Consider the following 16382-nt stretch of genomic DNA (forward strand, 5'->3'; position numbering starts at 1 on the left):
ACAAAAAAGACAAAAGGACAACGGAATTGAGAGTGTTGATAAGAAAGTAATTGAAATGGTAGACATGGAATCAATGTTGAGTAAGGAGAGAAGTGAAGACAGGAGGGTATAGGTAGAATGGAAAAGGATATGAATGATTGTAGACTTGAACAGCCTTTCCTCCTGCCCCCCATGCTTGGTAGGAGTACTTAAATAAGGAAATCAGACAACGGTAATGGGCAGAGAGTAATATATATATGTAAATTAGATTTGGGAGTCAGCTGTTTTGAATGTTAGCAAGAAAAGTCCCAGGAGTGTGTGACTGTGTGGAAGTTGGTGACTGAGGGGTGTAGAACATAGATCATTGAAATTTAAGGCATTAAGAACTCATTAAAGTGTTGGATGGTTTGTACTTATGGATGTTGAAGAATGATCATGGTAGGAGCTAGAGAAGAGAAGACTTGGAATTAGGTGCCCTAGTCCTCAGTGAATGAAAGAGAGAGTGTCCCTGAAGTCAGTAGATGACTATACTGTCACTGAGCAGAAATGTTTACAGGCTGTTACAGGAGTGTCTGGTGTCATTGGAGAGGAAGGACATTTGACCTTTGTCACTCAAGACTGTGCAGAGTATGAGAGAAATTTCTATTTGAGAGCTGTAGGGCTAAAGATTCCTTATAGCAGATTCAGATTTCAGTGAAAAGATTAATGATACTTAAGTGTTTTATGGTTGAATTAGGCAGAAAGAGCTACAGTTACTAGAATATGGTTACTAAAAGCTTCTATAAACATGGATATATGTACAAGTTTAAAATAATATTTTGTGTGACATCTAGTTCCACTTTAAGTTTTGAATTTAATTGTGGCTTTGATTTTTTTCAGGATTTTTAAAAAGTCGAGATCGTGCCTATACAAAATTCTACACCAGTTTATCCAAAACACAGATTTTTATTCGTTTCATTGAAGAATGTAGTTTTGTAAGTGATAAAGATACTGGATTGGCATTTTTTGATGACTGCATAGAAAAGGTAAAAGTTTTTCCTGTATATAAGTGTTAAAAGAAAAACAGTTTGGATGCCTGTATAATCATCATTATTATTATTAGCTCAAATGATCTGAGGGAGATATTCTAGAGGTGTGTGTGTGTGTGTGTGTGTGTGTGCATGCGCACATGTGCAATTGTGTGCAGGTGTCCAATTCTAGGCTTAATATTAAGAATAATTTTCCTTTGTGATATTTAGTTTCCACCAGACATAGCTAATTCTTCTTGAATCTCACTTTGGTTTTATAACTAGTAAGTACTAAGAACATTTCACTGAACCTCCTAAATCTTACATTTTTATTTATCTAAGTAAGATATAAGATTTAGTAGTTCATTAAGAAAGTTTAGGGTAATGTAAGTCTTGTGTTTTTTTTTGTTTTAATAAAGTTGTTGCAGATTCTTTTGCTAAATATATGTTTTTTGTTTTAAGGAAGCATATTTGAAATATGTTAAATATCCAGGTTTTACTTACCCATCCTAAGGAGATTCAAGTTGATTCTTCACAGTGATGACTCCCATTTTTTTCCTCTCATTTTTAACCAGATTTTTGTTTTTGCTAAGTGGATCTTGGGGCTGATTTTATATGTAAACCATATATCATGAAAAAATTTGAGAATGTATCCAAAAAAAGTAGAGTATTATATATGATATTACACTTTTTGTAATCTCCTTAGAGGACTTGAATGTTTTTTTTCCCATTCTATCAATGTGATCTGAAACTCTGGGGATAAGATTAAAACTATTCAATGTTTTTGTTTACGTATAGAATGGATAGTCTAACATCATCAAGTTAGAGGGAAGCTTAGATTATATCAATCTCTAATGCAGGGATTTTAATAACAATGAAATTTTTGATTTGAGAAGCCAGATTCCCCCTGTGATTGGCCTTTTTTTGCTTGTGAAGAAGGATTTATGAAAAAACTATTCAAAATAAATTGTTTCTATCCTAATAGAAAAATATCATATGTTAACCTGATAGTATAGGGCCCCCTAAATATATTGTGAAGTGTCTTCTGTCTGTCCAGTATTTTTAAAAAAAATTCTTTTAACATTTATTTTTGTGTGTGTGTGTGCGAGAGAGAGAGAGAGAGAGAGAGAGAGAGAGGGAGGGGTAGAGGTAGAGCACAAGTAGAGGAGGGGCAGAGAGAGAGGGAGACACAGAATCTGAAGCAGGCTCCAGGCTTTGAGCTGTCAGCACAGAGCCTGACGCAGGACTTGAACTCACGAACTGTGAGATCATGACCTGAGCTGAAGACGGACGTTTAACTGACTGAGCCATCCAGGTGCCCCTATCTGTCCAGTATTAAAAAAGAAGTTTTTTTATGTAAGAATTTAAGACCATCTCTAATATATTCCCAGTAAACATTTTCACCAAGAATTCTTTTCTTCTTTTGTAGTTGTTTCCTGATAAAGGCACAGAGAAAACAGATAAGGTATATTTTCTTGAGTTTTTAAATTTCATAACTAGATATTGCTTGAATGCAGATTAATTGGGGAAAATAATTATTTTCAGGTTGATTTTGATTTAGCTGAAGATACCAAATTGATAGAGCTAGATGATTCACAGAAAAGTGAGCACACTGTATTCATAATGCCACCAGAGCCACCTCCTGATGATGGAAAGGATCTGTCACCAAAGTACAGGTAGCAAGAATTTTTTTTAATGCTCTTTGTGTTCAGTCTTAATAATTTATTTTGATCTTTTGTGACTGTTAGTAGATATGTATATTAGTCATTTGTGAGAGCCATTTTCAAAAAATAATTTATTCAGTGAACTAATGGATATGAATATTACATGAAGATGTTATGAGGTATTGATTTAAGAATTGGACAGACTTTTTAGAAGGGAAGCCAAATGTGTCTTCAAAAATTTCATTTCTGGAGAAGAATAAATTTACTTTTGTGAGGTTTCTCCTATGTTTGGGTTTTTTTTTTTTTTTATCAATGTAAAGACTGAAATTCTTACGCATTAGTAAGATACAGAGAAAACTTAAAAGTAGAGGGCCAGGAATCATTATTTATTAAAACAGGTGATGGGGATTAAAGACTGCACTTGTCGTGATGAGCACTGGATGATATATGGCAGTGTTAAATCATTATATTATAGGCCTGAAACTGATATAACCCTGTATTAACTACAAAAAACAAAAACAAAACAAAAAACAACTTGAAGAATAGGATTTGGATGGGAACCTTTTAAGAAATTAAAATATATTTGTTATTTGTTGTTATAATTATGATAATACACAGTTTAACAAACTTAGAATTATCAAACCAAAAAAGAAAGCTAGCATATCATTTAAGCACCATGCTTAATGTCTCTTAACAACTGTATGTATATCTTTCCTGTTTTTGTGCATAAATTTGCATTTACTATATTAAAACAAATATGAGTTCATATTGTACATATTCTTTGTAACTTGTGTCTGCCTTTAGTGGTCTGGACGTTTTTCCATGCTAACAAATATTTTTGTGCCATATCATTTTGAATGACCATATTGCATGCATTTATTGTGATTTGTTTAACTAGTCTCTTGTGGATTTTTTTTTTTTTTTCCTGGTTCTTTATCTATATCCTTGTGTATATACATAGGTTTTTCCTTAGGCTGCATTCCTAAAAGAATATCTGAGGCAAACAGAGTATAAAATAATTGTCTTCCAAAAATATGGAATTAATATCTTACCAGGACTGCATAAGAATGAAGAGTACATATCTGGAATTTAGTGGCTTAATGAAGAAGTACTATTTTGGTTGCATGTTAATTATAGAATTTTTTTTCCTTTGTTTTAATCACTATACATTGGAATCCATGTATTGACAAACAAGGTGAATCAAATAGGGAAGGGCAATAACTCCCAGAAGAAAATTGGCCAAAGGCAATAGGTAGGCAATTTCCAAGAAGAAATCCCAATAATCAATGTGAAAATAAATTAAGCTTCTCTAGTATTGAAAGAAATGCAAACCAAAATGGTGAGTAGAAGCATTTTTAACCTGTCAGATTGAGAATAGGTTGTGCTACTATTTAAAGTGTAAGACTGTATGGAACTATAACCTTTCTTTAAATAATTTGATAGTGACTATAATAATTTTAATTTTATTGATAAACATTGACTATAGCAAAAATACAAAGGTATAAATACACAAATATTAATTGCAAAAATTCAGAAATAACCTAAAAATGTCCAACAATAAAGAATGGTGGAATTCTGGTATGTCCCTAAAATAAAAATCTTACGGATTTTTTTCTTGTAAATACCCATGCCAAGATACTTTTATGAAGGAAAACAAAATTGCCAGGTATACTAAATGTTACTTTTAATATGAATTATAATTAAACACATGGATTCTGTTGAAAGTTATTAACCTCTGTCAAGTAAGAGAACAGGGTTTTCTGTTGTCTAGGGATTGGTTGAAAATAATGAATAGGGTGGGGAGGAGGCCAAAGTTTCCATGTAGGTAGTCTGTGTATCTTATTATTACATCTTATATTTTTGAAAAATAATTATTTTTCTATCTCTGGATTGTGGTGAATAATATTGGGTACTATTTAAGATTTAGAAATACTCACCTAAATTCTGGAATAATGTGAAGAATTAATGTATTTTATATCAGCAGCTCTATTTTTGCTTTTTATTTTAGTTACAAATACTTTCCAAGACTGGACCTTAAGCTTTTTGACAGACCACAGGAGTTGAAATTTTGTTTTAGTAGACACCCTACTGGGAATAGCATTACAAACAGTCCAGCTCTCATGGCTAAGAGAACTAAACAGGTCAGATATTCTTTATCTAATACATGTTAATTTAAAATGTAAAATATGTATATGTGATATGCAGCTCATAGTTTAAAATGATCACACATGGCAAACATTTGAAGACCCACCGTGATTGTTAATGAAGTCAACTAGATGTTTTGCAACCTACTTCTATTGTGGCTGAGGTTTTTGAGTGCTTATATTTATGCTTTAAGAGAATCCTTGGGAACCAAATATACTTTTTAAAAAACAACTTTATTGAGATATAATTCACATACCACACAATTCACCCATTTAGAGTATGCTCAGTGGCTTTTACTGTGCTCACAGGGTTGAGCAACCACCACCACAGTCAATTCTAGAACATTTTCATCGCCCCAAAAAGAAAGCCTGTGCCCCTTACCTGTTAACCCTCCCATCCATTCCCCGCAGCCCTAGGCAACCACCGATCTATTTTCTGTGCCTATAGTCTTGCCTGTTCTGGGCATTTCATATAAATGGAATTATTATACAATATGTAGTCTTTTGTTTCTGGCTTCTTTCACACAGTGTAATGTTTTTAAGGCTCATCCACTTTGCAGCATGTGCTAGTACTTCATTTATTTTTATTGCTGAATATTCCGCTGTATGGATATGTAGCACATTTTATTTATTCATTCTTGTACATGTGAGTGGTTCCTATTTATGGCTGTTATGCATAGTGTTGCTGTGAACATTTGTGTGTGTTTGTGAGGATATGTGTTTTCATTTCTCTTGGGTAAATGCCTAGAAGTAGAATTGCTGTGTCATATGGTAACTCTATGTATAACCTTACTGTCAGACTGTTTTCCAAAATGGATATACCATTTTAAATTCCTCCCAGCAGTGTATATGGGTTCCAGTTGTGCCACATCCTTGTCAATTCTTGTTATTATCTGTCTTTTCTTTATAGCCATCCTAGTGTGTGAAGTGGTATCTCAGTGTAATTTCAACTTTCAGATCTCTTGTGGTTAATGTAAATATACTTTATGCCAAATACTACATTTAAAGGGAGTGAAAGGGAGCTAATTTAGAGCAAGCTAGACATCTTGCTTTAATACCATATCTGATTTAGGTGGAAAGAGTCATTCTGTGATTAGGTGTGAGTTAAAATGAAACATCTATTGACGTTGTGGTCTACAAAACATGGAAAACTTGAGAATGAAGTTTTTAGTTCAGGTTTTACCAATTCATATACAGCCCCCCAAATCCTAGAGGTAACCTGAGGTGTTCCTTAATATCATACAATACACATTTCTCTCAATGTCTGAAGGGAAGTTGTTGTTGTTGTTGTTGTTATTTGCTTTTATCAGCTTAATAAAAGCCAGTTTTTAAAATGGGAGCATTTGGTTACTAAATCTTTAAATCTCATTTTCACCAGAATTTTTGTCCCCAAGGCTAGCTGGAAAAGAAAGACCTTCCTATTGTAGAAAAACAAGGGACTTTATTTTTAAATATATCTTCAAGCCTAATAGAAATAGAGCTTATAAAAAAATTAATGCACCAGGCATTTTTATTTAGAACAAACCACAGGAGAAGGGTTTTTAGTGCAAGGCACACAGTGGTGGTCTGATATACCTGGAAGGCTCTGTAGTTTCTGGGAGTATATAGTTAGATTAAAGCTCAGCAGGTGGTTTTGATGCCTACTCTTTTCCATCTAAATCAGAATGAAAATCAGAAGTAAGAAAACACCACTATCAGACTGTTGGGTAGGAAGGTCTGTGATCTTGTCAGACTATGTTGCCTGCAATGGCATATGTCTTTTTAAGGAATCAGTCAATGAAAGAATTAAAGACTGTGGTGAGGGAGGGTAGAAGGAAATCTTGGTAGGAAATAAACTGGGTTATTTGTCAAACATTTTAGTTGGGAGAAAGGTAGAAAGACTGTCACTTTTTAAGAATGCCATTGATGAACCTACAAGCTCTGAATGGTTAAATCTCTTTCATTAAACATAGGAGTGCCTTCTATGTGAAGGGCAACTAACTAGCCATTATATTATAAAAATATGAATGATCCCTGATTTTAAGGGATTTCTAGTCTATTGGGAAAGTCTTGCTTGCCAGCAAATAGTTACTGTGAAATATTAAGTGCTTCTATAGACGAATGTTGAGGAACCACGTTGTACTAAGTAGGAAGCCACTCATGAAAGTAAAACGGTGAAATGCTTGATTTTAGAGTCCAGTTTTACATTACATTCTTCTCTTCTCACTTTTCTCCCCACCCTAATGGATTTTAATAAATACCATACTAGGTTTTCTTGTAAGCTTTTTTGGTAAGTAATCCCTACTCCCAAGATGGGGCTCGAACCCATGACCCAGAGATCAGGAGTCGCATGCCCTACCGACTGAGCCAGCCAGGTGCCCCAAATACCATAATGTTTTATTTATTCTCTTTCTAGGAGATAAAAACGGCTCATAAGTTGGCGAAGAGATGTTACACAAATCCACCACAATGGGCCAAGTGTCTCTTCAGTCATTGTTACAGCTTATGGTTTATTTGTCTCCCAGCCTATGTTAGAGTTTCTCATCCTAAGGTCAGAGCACTTCAGCAGGCATATGATGTACTTATTAAGATGAGGAAAACAGATGTGGATCCACTAGATGAGGCAAGTATAATAAACTGTGTCATGATTACTGAGACATATTTTTGTATATTTAAGAAAATTAGGTCTTGGCCACTTTAAAGTGCTCTCAAGTATTTTCATTAAGCAACAAAGGTAAAGTTATTTGTTTCATAGAGCTAGTACTTATTATTTATTTTTAAGTACATTTGTTTAAAAATTATTGGTTTGGAATGAAGCAGAGACTTGCCTTAGTTAAGTCAGGTTGGTTGCACCTTATAAATAGAAATTCATATTGACTTCATTTTATTCTTAGTATAACTTTATTAGAAAGTAAATACAAAATAGACTTTTAGTAAGTGGCTGTCCACTTAGGCTCTATGTCCTAGGATGAGTTATATAACCTGTTGTTTCACATTATGTATCTGAAAATGTGGCACTGTTGACATTTTGGTCCACATGATTATTTATTGTGGGCCTGTTGTGTGCATTGCAGGATGTTTACCAGCATCCCTGGCCTCTGCATACTGGTTACCAGTAGCACCCTCCCTTCTCCTATGTGGCAATCAGAATGTCTGCAGACATTGCCAAATGTTCCCTGGAGGTCCAAATTGCCCCACTGATGTAGACAATTGTAGTTGGTACCATCTTTATAAGGTTAACTTGAGGGCAAAATCAATTAATGGACAGATTGTGCCTAGAATAGTGCCTGGCTTATAGTCTAAGCACTGAGTGAATGATATGCTAAAGGTTTTATAGACACCATCTCTCTAAAGCTTCAGAGCCATCCTAAGAGATAGGTCGTGATATTATCCAGTTAATGGTTGAAGAAACTAAATCGCTTATTTAGCCTTTTTCTTTGCTGTTTTTCCCTCTAAAAATAACATTTGGTGTTAAAATAACTGTAAATGATATTTAGAACCAGATTAGGATTTAAAGCAAAATTGAAATAAAAATTCAGAGTAATGGGTATCTGAGGGGAAAGAGCACAGGGGGATAGAAGAGAAATGGGATTGAAGAGAAGGTGCATCATAGGCTTCAGCAATAATTCTATAGCTTTTCTTCTTAAAAATAAAAAAGATCTTAAATGAATATAGCATGTATAATATGAAGATTTGATAATGCTTGTGGGTACACTAAAACTCATTTTTCTCTATCAAGTGTATGTTATAAAACCTTTTAAAATAAAAATTATAAAACAAATAGTAAAGTATCCATTCTCATGTTTGGTTACATTTTCTTTCATCTGTTAATAAAACTTTGGAAATTAAAAGGGCTTGATCAGAGTGTTTCGTACTTTATGCACTTTAGTGTTTTAAAAAATTTGTTCTAATAGAGTTTTCTATCTAAAATGTGTTTTAAGATGTGTTTTAACTTGTGAAAGACCAAGTATTTTTAAAGTGTTTTAAAGTATGCTCTCTGAATTGTTACTGCACTCTAAATTCGAAGTACAGTACTTGATAAATTACAAGTTCATAACACATATCATAAATTGCCTGAAAAGTATTTTCCTCTATAGGTATTAAAGTTCACTGGTAGTCTTTGGTACAAATAATTATCTTCTCTTGTTTTCTGACATGCAGCAATTATGACTAGTAGACTAAAAATTTTTTTCAGATGATTTCCCTAATAAACACTGTGGTAAGAAGTTTAAAATTTGGAGCTTAATTTGTTGTATTCCTACTTCTAACAAGTTACATTGACAGATTTTTTTTAGTGCCCTGAAGTCATTACCTCTCCACAACTAGAAGAAAGAAATGTTTATTTTAAAACTTAAGAATATATATTTGCTAGGTATATTTCATACATTTTATCTGTTTATTGATTATACATGGAATAGCATATTTAAAGTTTTCACAGTATTGTCACATACATTTTTTCCTTTGGTATTCCCAGCAACTCTGTGAGGCACTTTATATATTAGCCACATTTTATAAAGAGAGTAATTTGAAACTTAAATGAAGTGATAAACTTATACATAAGACTGCCCAGTTAAGTAGTTTTGAGTTTTAGGTCTATTTCATTAGAACCCACTGTCTCATTCATATACTTTATGTTTTAATTTGACGGCTTTGTGTTCTACATGTTATGTTTGGATTTTAAAATAAAACTCTTAGAAGATCAAGAAATAGCACATGCCACATAGACGAAATTACAATGTGTAATGCATTTTGCTTTTAATACTATTTACAGAATAAAAAAAATTTTTTTAATGTTTCCTTATTTTTGAGAGAGAGAGAGAGAGAGAGAGAGAGAGAGAGACAGAGAGACATGGAGCACTAGTGGTGAGGGGTGAGAGAGAGGGAGACACAGAATCTGAAGTGGGCTCCAGGCTCCAAGCTGTCAGCACAGAGTCCGATGCGGGGCTCAAACTCACAAGCTGTGAGATCATGACCTAAGCTGAAGTCAGGGGAGTGAGAGAGAGGGAGACAGAATCCTAAGCAGGCTCTGCACTGCCAGCACAGAGCCCGAGGTGGGACCTGAACCCACAAACTGCGAGATCATGATCTGAGCTGAAGTCAAGAGTCAGACACTTAACTGACTGAACCACCCAGGCACCCCTAGAATTTTTAATGAAAATGAAATATTTGTGTCAAACATATTCCTACACTGTCTTATCAGTCTATTCATCCGATATTGTCATACATTGCTGAGTAACAAACCCTCCCAGAACTTAGTAGCTTAAAACAGTGATTTCATTAAATATTATTATTATTATTTTTTATTTTTATTTATTTATTTATATTTTTTTTTGCTGAGAATCCAGAAAGGATTCTGGGTTATTTTTCAATGCTCCTCATCGCATTAACTGGGATCACTTGATAATAGTTGCTAGTTGATCTGGTCTGAAGACAGCTGAACTCAGATACCAGCCAGGTGCCTTGGCAAGAGTGATTGTGACGCTGGGCTCAGGTGGACCCCTCTCTCTCTCTGTAGGCTCAGGACCTCCCTCTGTGGTACTTGGGCTTTTTCCATGATAGCTTAGAGCTGGAAGAGCATTTGTTTCAAGAGAGAGGAAGTGGAAACTGGCAGTTTCTTAAGACTTAAGCCAGGAAACTAGTACAGTGTCCCTTTAGTCATATTCTATTGGTCATGTAGTCTCAGAAGCTCTTCTCCCTCAGTTCAAGGGTAGGGACATAGACCTCTCGGTGGGAGGAGTAGCAAAGAGTGCGTGGTTATCTTTTATCTATTACAGGTATCGAAAAGATATGTTACAGGCAACAACATACTGCATTGGAAAAAATGTGTCTCTGTATTATTACTGTTTCTTTAGTTTGGTCCCTGGCTCTTATCTCTTATACAGGTAAAACTGGAAGGTTGGGGAATACTTTCCAGACTTCAGAATAAATTCATTGTCTAGAATGGTTGTAGAAAACCAATTTGACATAGAAAGTGACTTACTACTTTATGGCTCACAGAATCTTAAGAATTGATAGTATTTTAAGACATTTTAGTACAACTTGAATATGAAGCTGAGATGCTTTGTATAAAGTCTGTAACATATGGGATCCTGCCTATATTTGAATTGAGTCTAATTATTAGGAAATGTGTATGTGTTTTGTTGAGCTCAGTTCCACCTCCTTATTTTTTTTTTTTTTTTTGAAATTATACAAATGGTTTACTCCTTCCCTGTGGCTTTTTTGGAAAAATTTCAAACTGTTTACTCTTCTGATATTTGAAGAACCCTCTTGTACCCCATTCTTTTTCCTCCCTTCACACATCTTACCTACTTCCTTCAGTTGTCCTTGATTCCCAGTTCCCTAACACTTCTTTAACCTAGTCTAACAGTTCCTGACCTCCTTCTGCTTCTAAATTATACTCTCCATTTTTAGCTTCAAGTATTCATCTTTCTGATCCTTGCCTTTTCTTGTCTATTTCATTTGTTCTGTTCTCTTAACTAAAATATCCTTTCTGAAATCGTTTTACTTTCCCCTCTAGTTGAGAGAGCAACTTGGCTTGATGGTACTCGTAGTTGTTTACCAACTCTGTCCTAAAGTACCAAGAAGAGTATCTTCTGTATGTATAGTTCCTTATTCTTAGACTAAGCTGTAACATAGTTTGTGGCTGCGCTGTCGCTGTTCCTGTAAACTGGCTCACCTCTTTGCCAGGAACCTTTGAGATCCCCGTTTCATTTTTCATGGTTTCTCTTGTAGTCTTCTAATATGTGAGATTCTAACTTTTAGGAATTTCCAATTCACTGGCCCTCTTGTGATCAGAACAAGCCCTCCTCAGTAAACACACATTCTCAGAAAAGCCTTTGCTAATCAGATTACAGTGTCTTAAAGTTTCTTCTCTTACTTTTCCAAGACATGGGTTTACAGATCTTTTGTTGTTGTTGTTGTTATGTAGGCATTCTGGGGGTGTTGTCTTTAATTCCTTTAGCACAGAATATAAAACATGATTTGTGAGAGAGTTATTTTAATCATATTAGATTTTAAAAATGCATTCCTTCTCAAATTATGGGGACTAGTAGTCATTCTCTTTGCATAAACTTCGTTACTGAAACGATCTTCTAGATCTTATGTGAAATAGTTAATAACACTGGTACTTTCATTAATGAGTAGGCTTCAGAAACAATTTACTGAGACTCAGAAAAAAAGGGTAAAGTAGTGCTTAATGACTCTGATAAGAAGAATTGAGTAATTTAAAAATCTCTGCAAGTCATAGATAGACTGATATGCCAACTACTAATGCTTTGATGTTATTTTCTGTTAGGTGTGCTATCGAGTAGTAATGCAGCTTTGTGGACTTTGGGCTCATCCTGTTTTAGCAGTGAGAGTCTTATTTGAAATGAAAACTGCTAAGATAAAGCCAAATGCTATTACTTATGGTTATTATAATAAGGTAAGTAGGACTGACATTAGACAACATACGCTGCTTAATTAAGACTGATACATTTTTGTACCTTTTATTATTCATGAAATTTCTTTTATAGAGGTTTGGGCTATAGTTATTTATGTATATATTATATATGTATGTATCTGTTTAATAAATCAAGTGTTCCTAATAATTATTTTTAACCTTTGTTTTACCTTTAGGTAGTTTTGGAGAGCCCGTGGCCTAGCAGTACCCGCAGTGGTATCTTCTTATGGATGAAGGTACGGAATGTGGTACGTGGCTTGGCACAATTTAGGCAGCCGCTTAAAAAGACTGTGCAAAAGTCACAGGTCTCCTCAATATCAGGTAATATGTGTGATTGGAAAGATACTCTCTTGCTGAACCATAAGCTTTATAGGCCTGTGAGTTTTTAAGAGTATGAAGTAGGAAACGTAAATGAAATTCTGGTTGATATTTTCACATGCAACTAAAGGTAGAGGTTACATTATTGTTTCCCCCCCACAAATTTAGAAAGTGCTCTGCAACTGTAAATGAATTGTGGGGCATTCATGTTTAGTTTCAGAGATTATCAGTGCATGAGTTATTGAACTGCTATTGTCCTTATCTTTAGCTCCTCAGAATGCGACAGGTGGAAGTGATGGGGACACGGTGAGCCATGGTAGCGTGGATAGTTCTAATGATGCTAACAATGGGGAGCACACAGTCTTCGTCAGAGATTTAATCAGGCTTGATTCCACTGATAATCACTTTAGCACAGGTACTAAAATCTGGATTTTACTAACCCTTCACTTACTCTCTTGTTAAGTCTTTCCCTTTTTAAAAAGCTTTTCCCTCCTTTCTTGAGTTTGTGCAATATGAGTACTTTAAAAATACTCTAGAAATAAGGGAAGAAATTAGTCCTCTGATTGCAGATCGCTTCTTTTTATTTCCTGTAGTATAGCATTCTCTTCGAAGTGCTGTGCAGAAGCCTCTAGCACAGTGCTGCTTTGTATTTCTTCATCCTTGATTTGGGAAAGTATATGCTGTAACTGTAGAAATTGTGAACTGAGGAACCTGAATGTTAGGTGACACAACTTGCAGATACTTTTTCTCATTACGTGGAAAGTATTTATTGAGAATTTGAAATTATACATAGTAAATAGAGAAGAAAATAAGTCATACCATGAGAAAAAGGATTCTCTTTGCATAGTCATTATTTTAAATGACAATTTTTAAAATCTGAGAAATGTCTGAAGCTACTTTTACAAACAAAGCCATGGGCATAACCTCTGTCCTCTGAAGCTGGAAATAAGCGCAATTCAAGTAGCACATTGAGCAAATATATGTGTGTTGCACATCCTTCTTTTTGTGTTTTCTTTTTTGTTGTTGTTGTTATTGTTAATATCTCAAGCTTTTCTTTAAAATGAATCCTAAGTCTAATTCCTGTGCTTCATCTGATGAACTTGTCTCAATGACTGAAGTTTCCTTTTTTCTGCTCTTTGTCGCTCTGCTTTTTGCTCTGTGCTGTTTCTTGGTGCTGCATTTGTCCTTGGCTGTCATGGTGTGGGGTGCAGACAGACTTATATGACGTGAAGCTATGGATACACGTGTGCGTTAATTCTACCCTTGAATGTTAACCACTTCAGGTAATTTCCCATTTATTAGGTTAAACTTTGCTGACATGCAAGGGTGGGGGAGAGACTTTTTGTTGTATTTAAAGTGTTGTTACAGGTGGAAAACAATGCTAGTTTTCTTGCCTTTTTCTCCTTCAGATAAGTGTAATCATATATGTACCACTGAAAATATCCAACTAACATTTTACGATCATTTTGCAAAGCATATTTGTTATTTTATTTGAAAATGTACTGTGCCTTGCTATAATTCTGATTTTGAGGTTTGTTTGTAGCACCATTGTATCCAGTAGTTTTATGGGGATTAAATATTTCAGTGTTCTAGCTGTTGAGATGGTTTTTGCTTGCTAAAACTGATCTGCTAAATTCTTGCACTAAAAATTACCCCATAAAAACAGAACCATGTATAAATCATTGAAAGTCAGTGTAGAGCTATAAGTTATAATCCTGTTTATAAAGCTACCTTATCTTATTTCTTCTTGTATTTTTTCCTAAAACTTATAAAATATAAATGGATTTCATTTATGAAAAAATTAAGAAAATGTGATATGAAACCATGTCCCACCAGGAATAATTATAATTTTAAAAATAGTAATAGATACCCTCCTTACTCGTCTAAAATGATCCCCTTTAATGGAAAAAAAAAATCTCCTAGTAATTCTGAGTAATTGGCATAAAGATTCTAATAGTTGGGGAAGAAACTTTAGATCCCTTTTCCATATATATCTTTTCAGTTGCATTTCAGATGGCTAAAGCCCTGTTTGCTGAATTTACAGTGACATAGGTGTCTTTGTAGAGTTTTTGATGATATCATTTGATACTTTTGGAGACTTCCAAACCAGAATTTTAAGCTACTCTTTCATTAAATATTATCTTGTACAGTCTTTCCAGTTGGTACCTGATATGGAGTCACTTAGCTTGTTGGGACAGATATCTTGGTTTAATCAGTTTTCTTAGTTCCCATTTCATGGCACCATAATGCTTTCTGAGGGGGCCAGTAAAAAATCGACAGCTTAATCATTCTAACTAGGGATATTTGGAAAAGTTTGGTTCTTTTGTTAAATTGCAAAGTTTGAGTGGCAGTGTAACAAGTGGTAGAAAGTGGAAGGCACTACAGTTAACACCTGAACAACACGGGTTTGAACTGCACGGGTCTACTTACATGCCATTTTTTTTTCAGTATTTACAGTACTGTAAATGTGTTTTCTTTCTTAGGATTTTCTTTTTTTCCTTTTTTTATTAATTTTTGTAAAATTTGGGTGTAGTTGATACACGATGTTACATTAGTTTTAGGTGTACAACATAGTGATTCAACTTATCTATACCTTATGCTGTGTTCACCATACGGTAGCTCTCATGTGTCACCAAACAAAACTATCATAGTACTTTCTGATTTTATTAATAACAGTTTTTTATTTTTTTTAAATTTTTTTTTTTTAATGTTTATTTATTTTTGAGACAGAGACAGACAGAGCATTAACAGGGGAGGGTCAGAGAGAGAGGGAGACATAGAATCTGAAGCAGGCTCCAGGCTCTGAGCTGTCAGCACAGAGCCTGACGCGGGGCTCGAACTCACGAACTGTGAGATCATGACCTGAGCCGAAGCCGGATGCTCAACCGACTGAGCCACCCAGGCGCCCCTAACAGTTTTTTAAATTTAAGTAATCTCTACCCCCAGCATGGCTCTCAAACTCAGGACCCTGAGATCAAGAGTCTCATGCTCTTCTGACTGAGCCAGCCAGGTGCCTCCTTAATAACACTTCTTTTCTCTAGCTTATTTTATTATATACACAAATGACATATAACATGTGTGTTAACTGACTGTTTATGTTATTGGTAAGGCTGCCAGTCAAGAGGCTGGTAGTTAAGTTTTTGGGGCGTCAAAAGTTACATGTGGATTTTTGATTGTGTGGGGTGGGAAGGCCAGCACCTCTGACCCCTGTGTTGTTCAAGGGTCAGCTGTGTATGTTTTGTATCATGCCTCGTCGACACACTTTACGGTGACTCTCTAGGAACTAAGTGTCAGTTGTGGTGTAGTTTTACGTTGGTCTTCAGTCTTCGTCTCAGTTTTAAATGATAGAACTTTAAAGCCAGAAAGACTTGTTTAAACCTTTATCTTGAAGTTATTTCACACTTACAGAAATGTTGCAAGTACAGTACAGAGAACCCTCGAATAAATTATATTTACGTTCATTCAATTTTAGCTTGCCATATCTGCTTTATCATTTTCTTTCTGTACACATATGCACATTGTTTTCCTAAGTCATGTGACAGCAGGTTGTAATACATCTTGCCTTTTTACCTTTTGATACTTTGATGGTATTTTTCTCTGATAAAACCATAGTATAGTTACCAAATTTAGGAAAATATTGACATACTACTTGAGTCTGTAGTCTACATGCCAGTTTTGTCAATTGCTGTAATATCCTTTGTGGCATTCTAGCTCCCTCGTTTAGTCTCCTTTAACCTGGCACAGTTCTTTACCCTTTTCCTTTACCTTTTCGTCTTTGTCTTTTCATGACCCCGCCATTTGGAAGAATTCAGTCCAGTTATTTTGTGGAATGTTCCTTGGTTTGAGTTGG

The 16382-nt window shown here is 34.9% G+C and overlaps 1 protein-coding gene across 6 annotated transcripts in view; it reads left to right on the plus strand.

Annotated features, from left to right (window-relative positions):
• Nucleotides 1-16382, plus strand: part of DENND4C (DENN domain containing 4C) — a 122941-nt gene that overhangs the window by 74651 nt on the left and 31908 nt on the right. For 4 of the 6 annotated variants that reach the window (XR_006195701.1, XM_042912037.1, XM_042912038.1 and 1 more), the window contains 8 exons: nt 859-1004; nt 2416-2451; nt 2532-2662; nt 4659-4791; nt 7190-7396; nt 12068-12196; nt 12391-12535; nt 12801-12947. Coding sequence is in view for 5 of the 6 variants with exons in the window: in XM_042912037.1 (XP_042767971.1) it covers nt 859-1004; nt 2416-2451; nt 2532-2662; nt 4659-4791; nt 7190-7396; nt 12068-12196; nt 12391-12535; nt 12801-12947 (1074 nt within the window). In the remaining variant the exon portion in view is untranslated. The remainder of the gene's footprint in view (nt 1-858; nt 1005-2415; nt 2452-2531; nt 2663-4658; nt 4792-7189; nt 7397-12067; nt 12197-12390; nt 12536-12800; nt 12948-16382) is intronic. The other 2 variants (XM_042912039.1, XM_042912040.1) reach the window with 1 other exon arrangement.

This window comes from Panthera leo, chromosome D4 (genome assembly GCF_018350215.1).
Source record: "Panthera leo isolate Ple1 chromosome D4, P.leo_Ple1_pat1.1, whole genome shotgun sequence".
NCBI lineage: Eukaryota > Metazoa > Chordata > Mammalia > Carnivora > Felidae > Panthera > Panthera leo.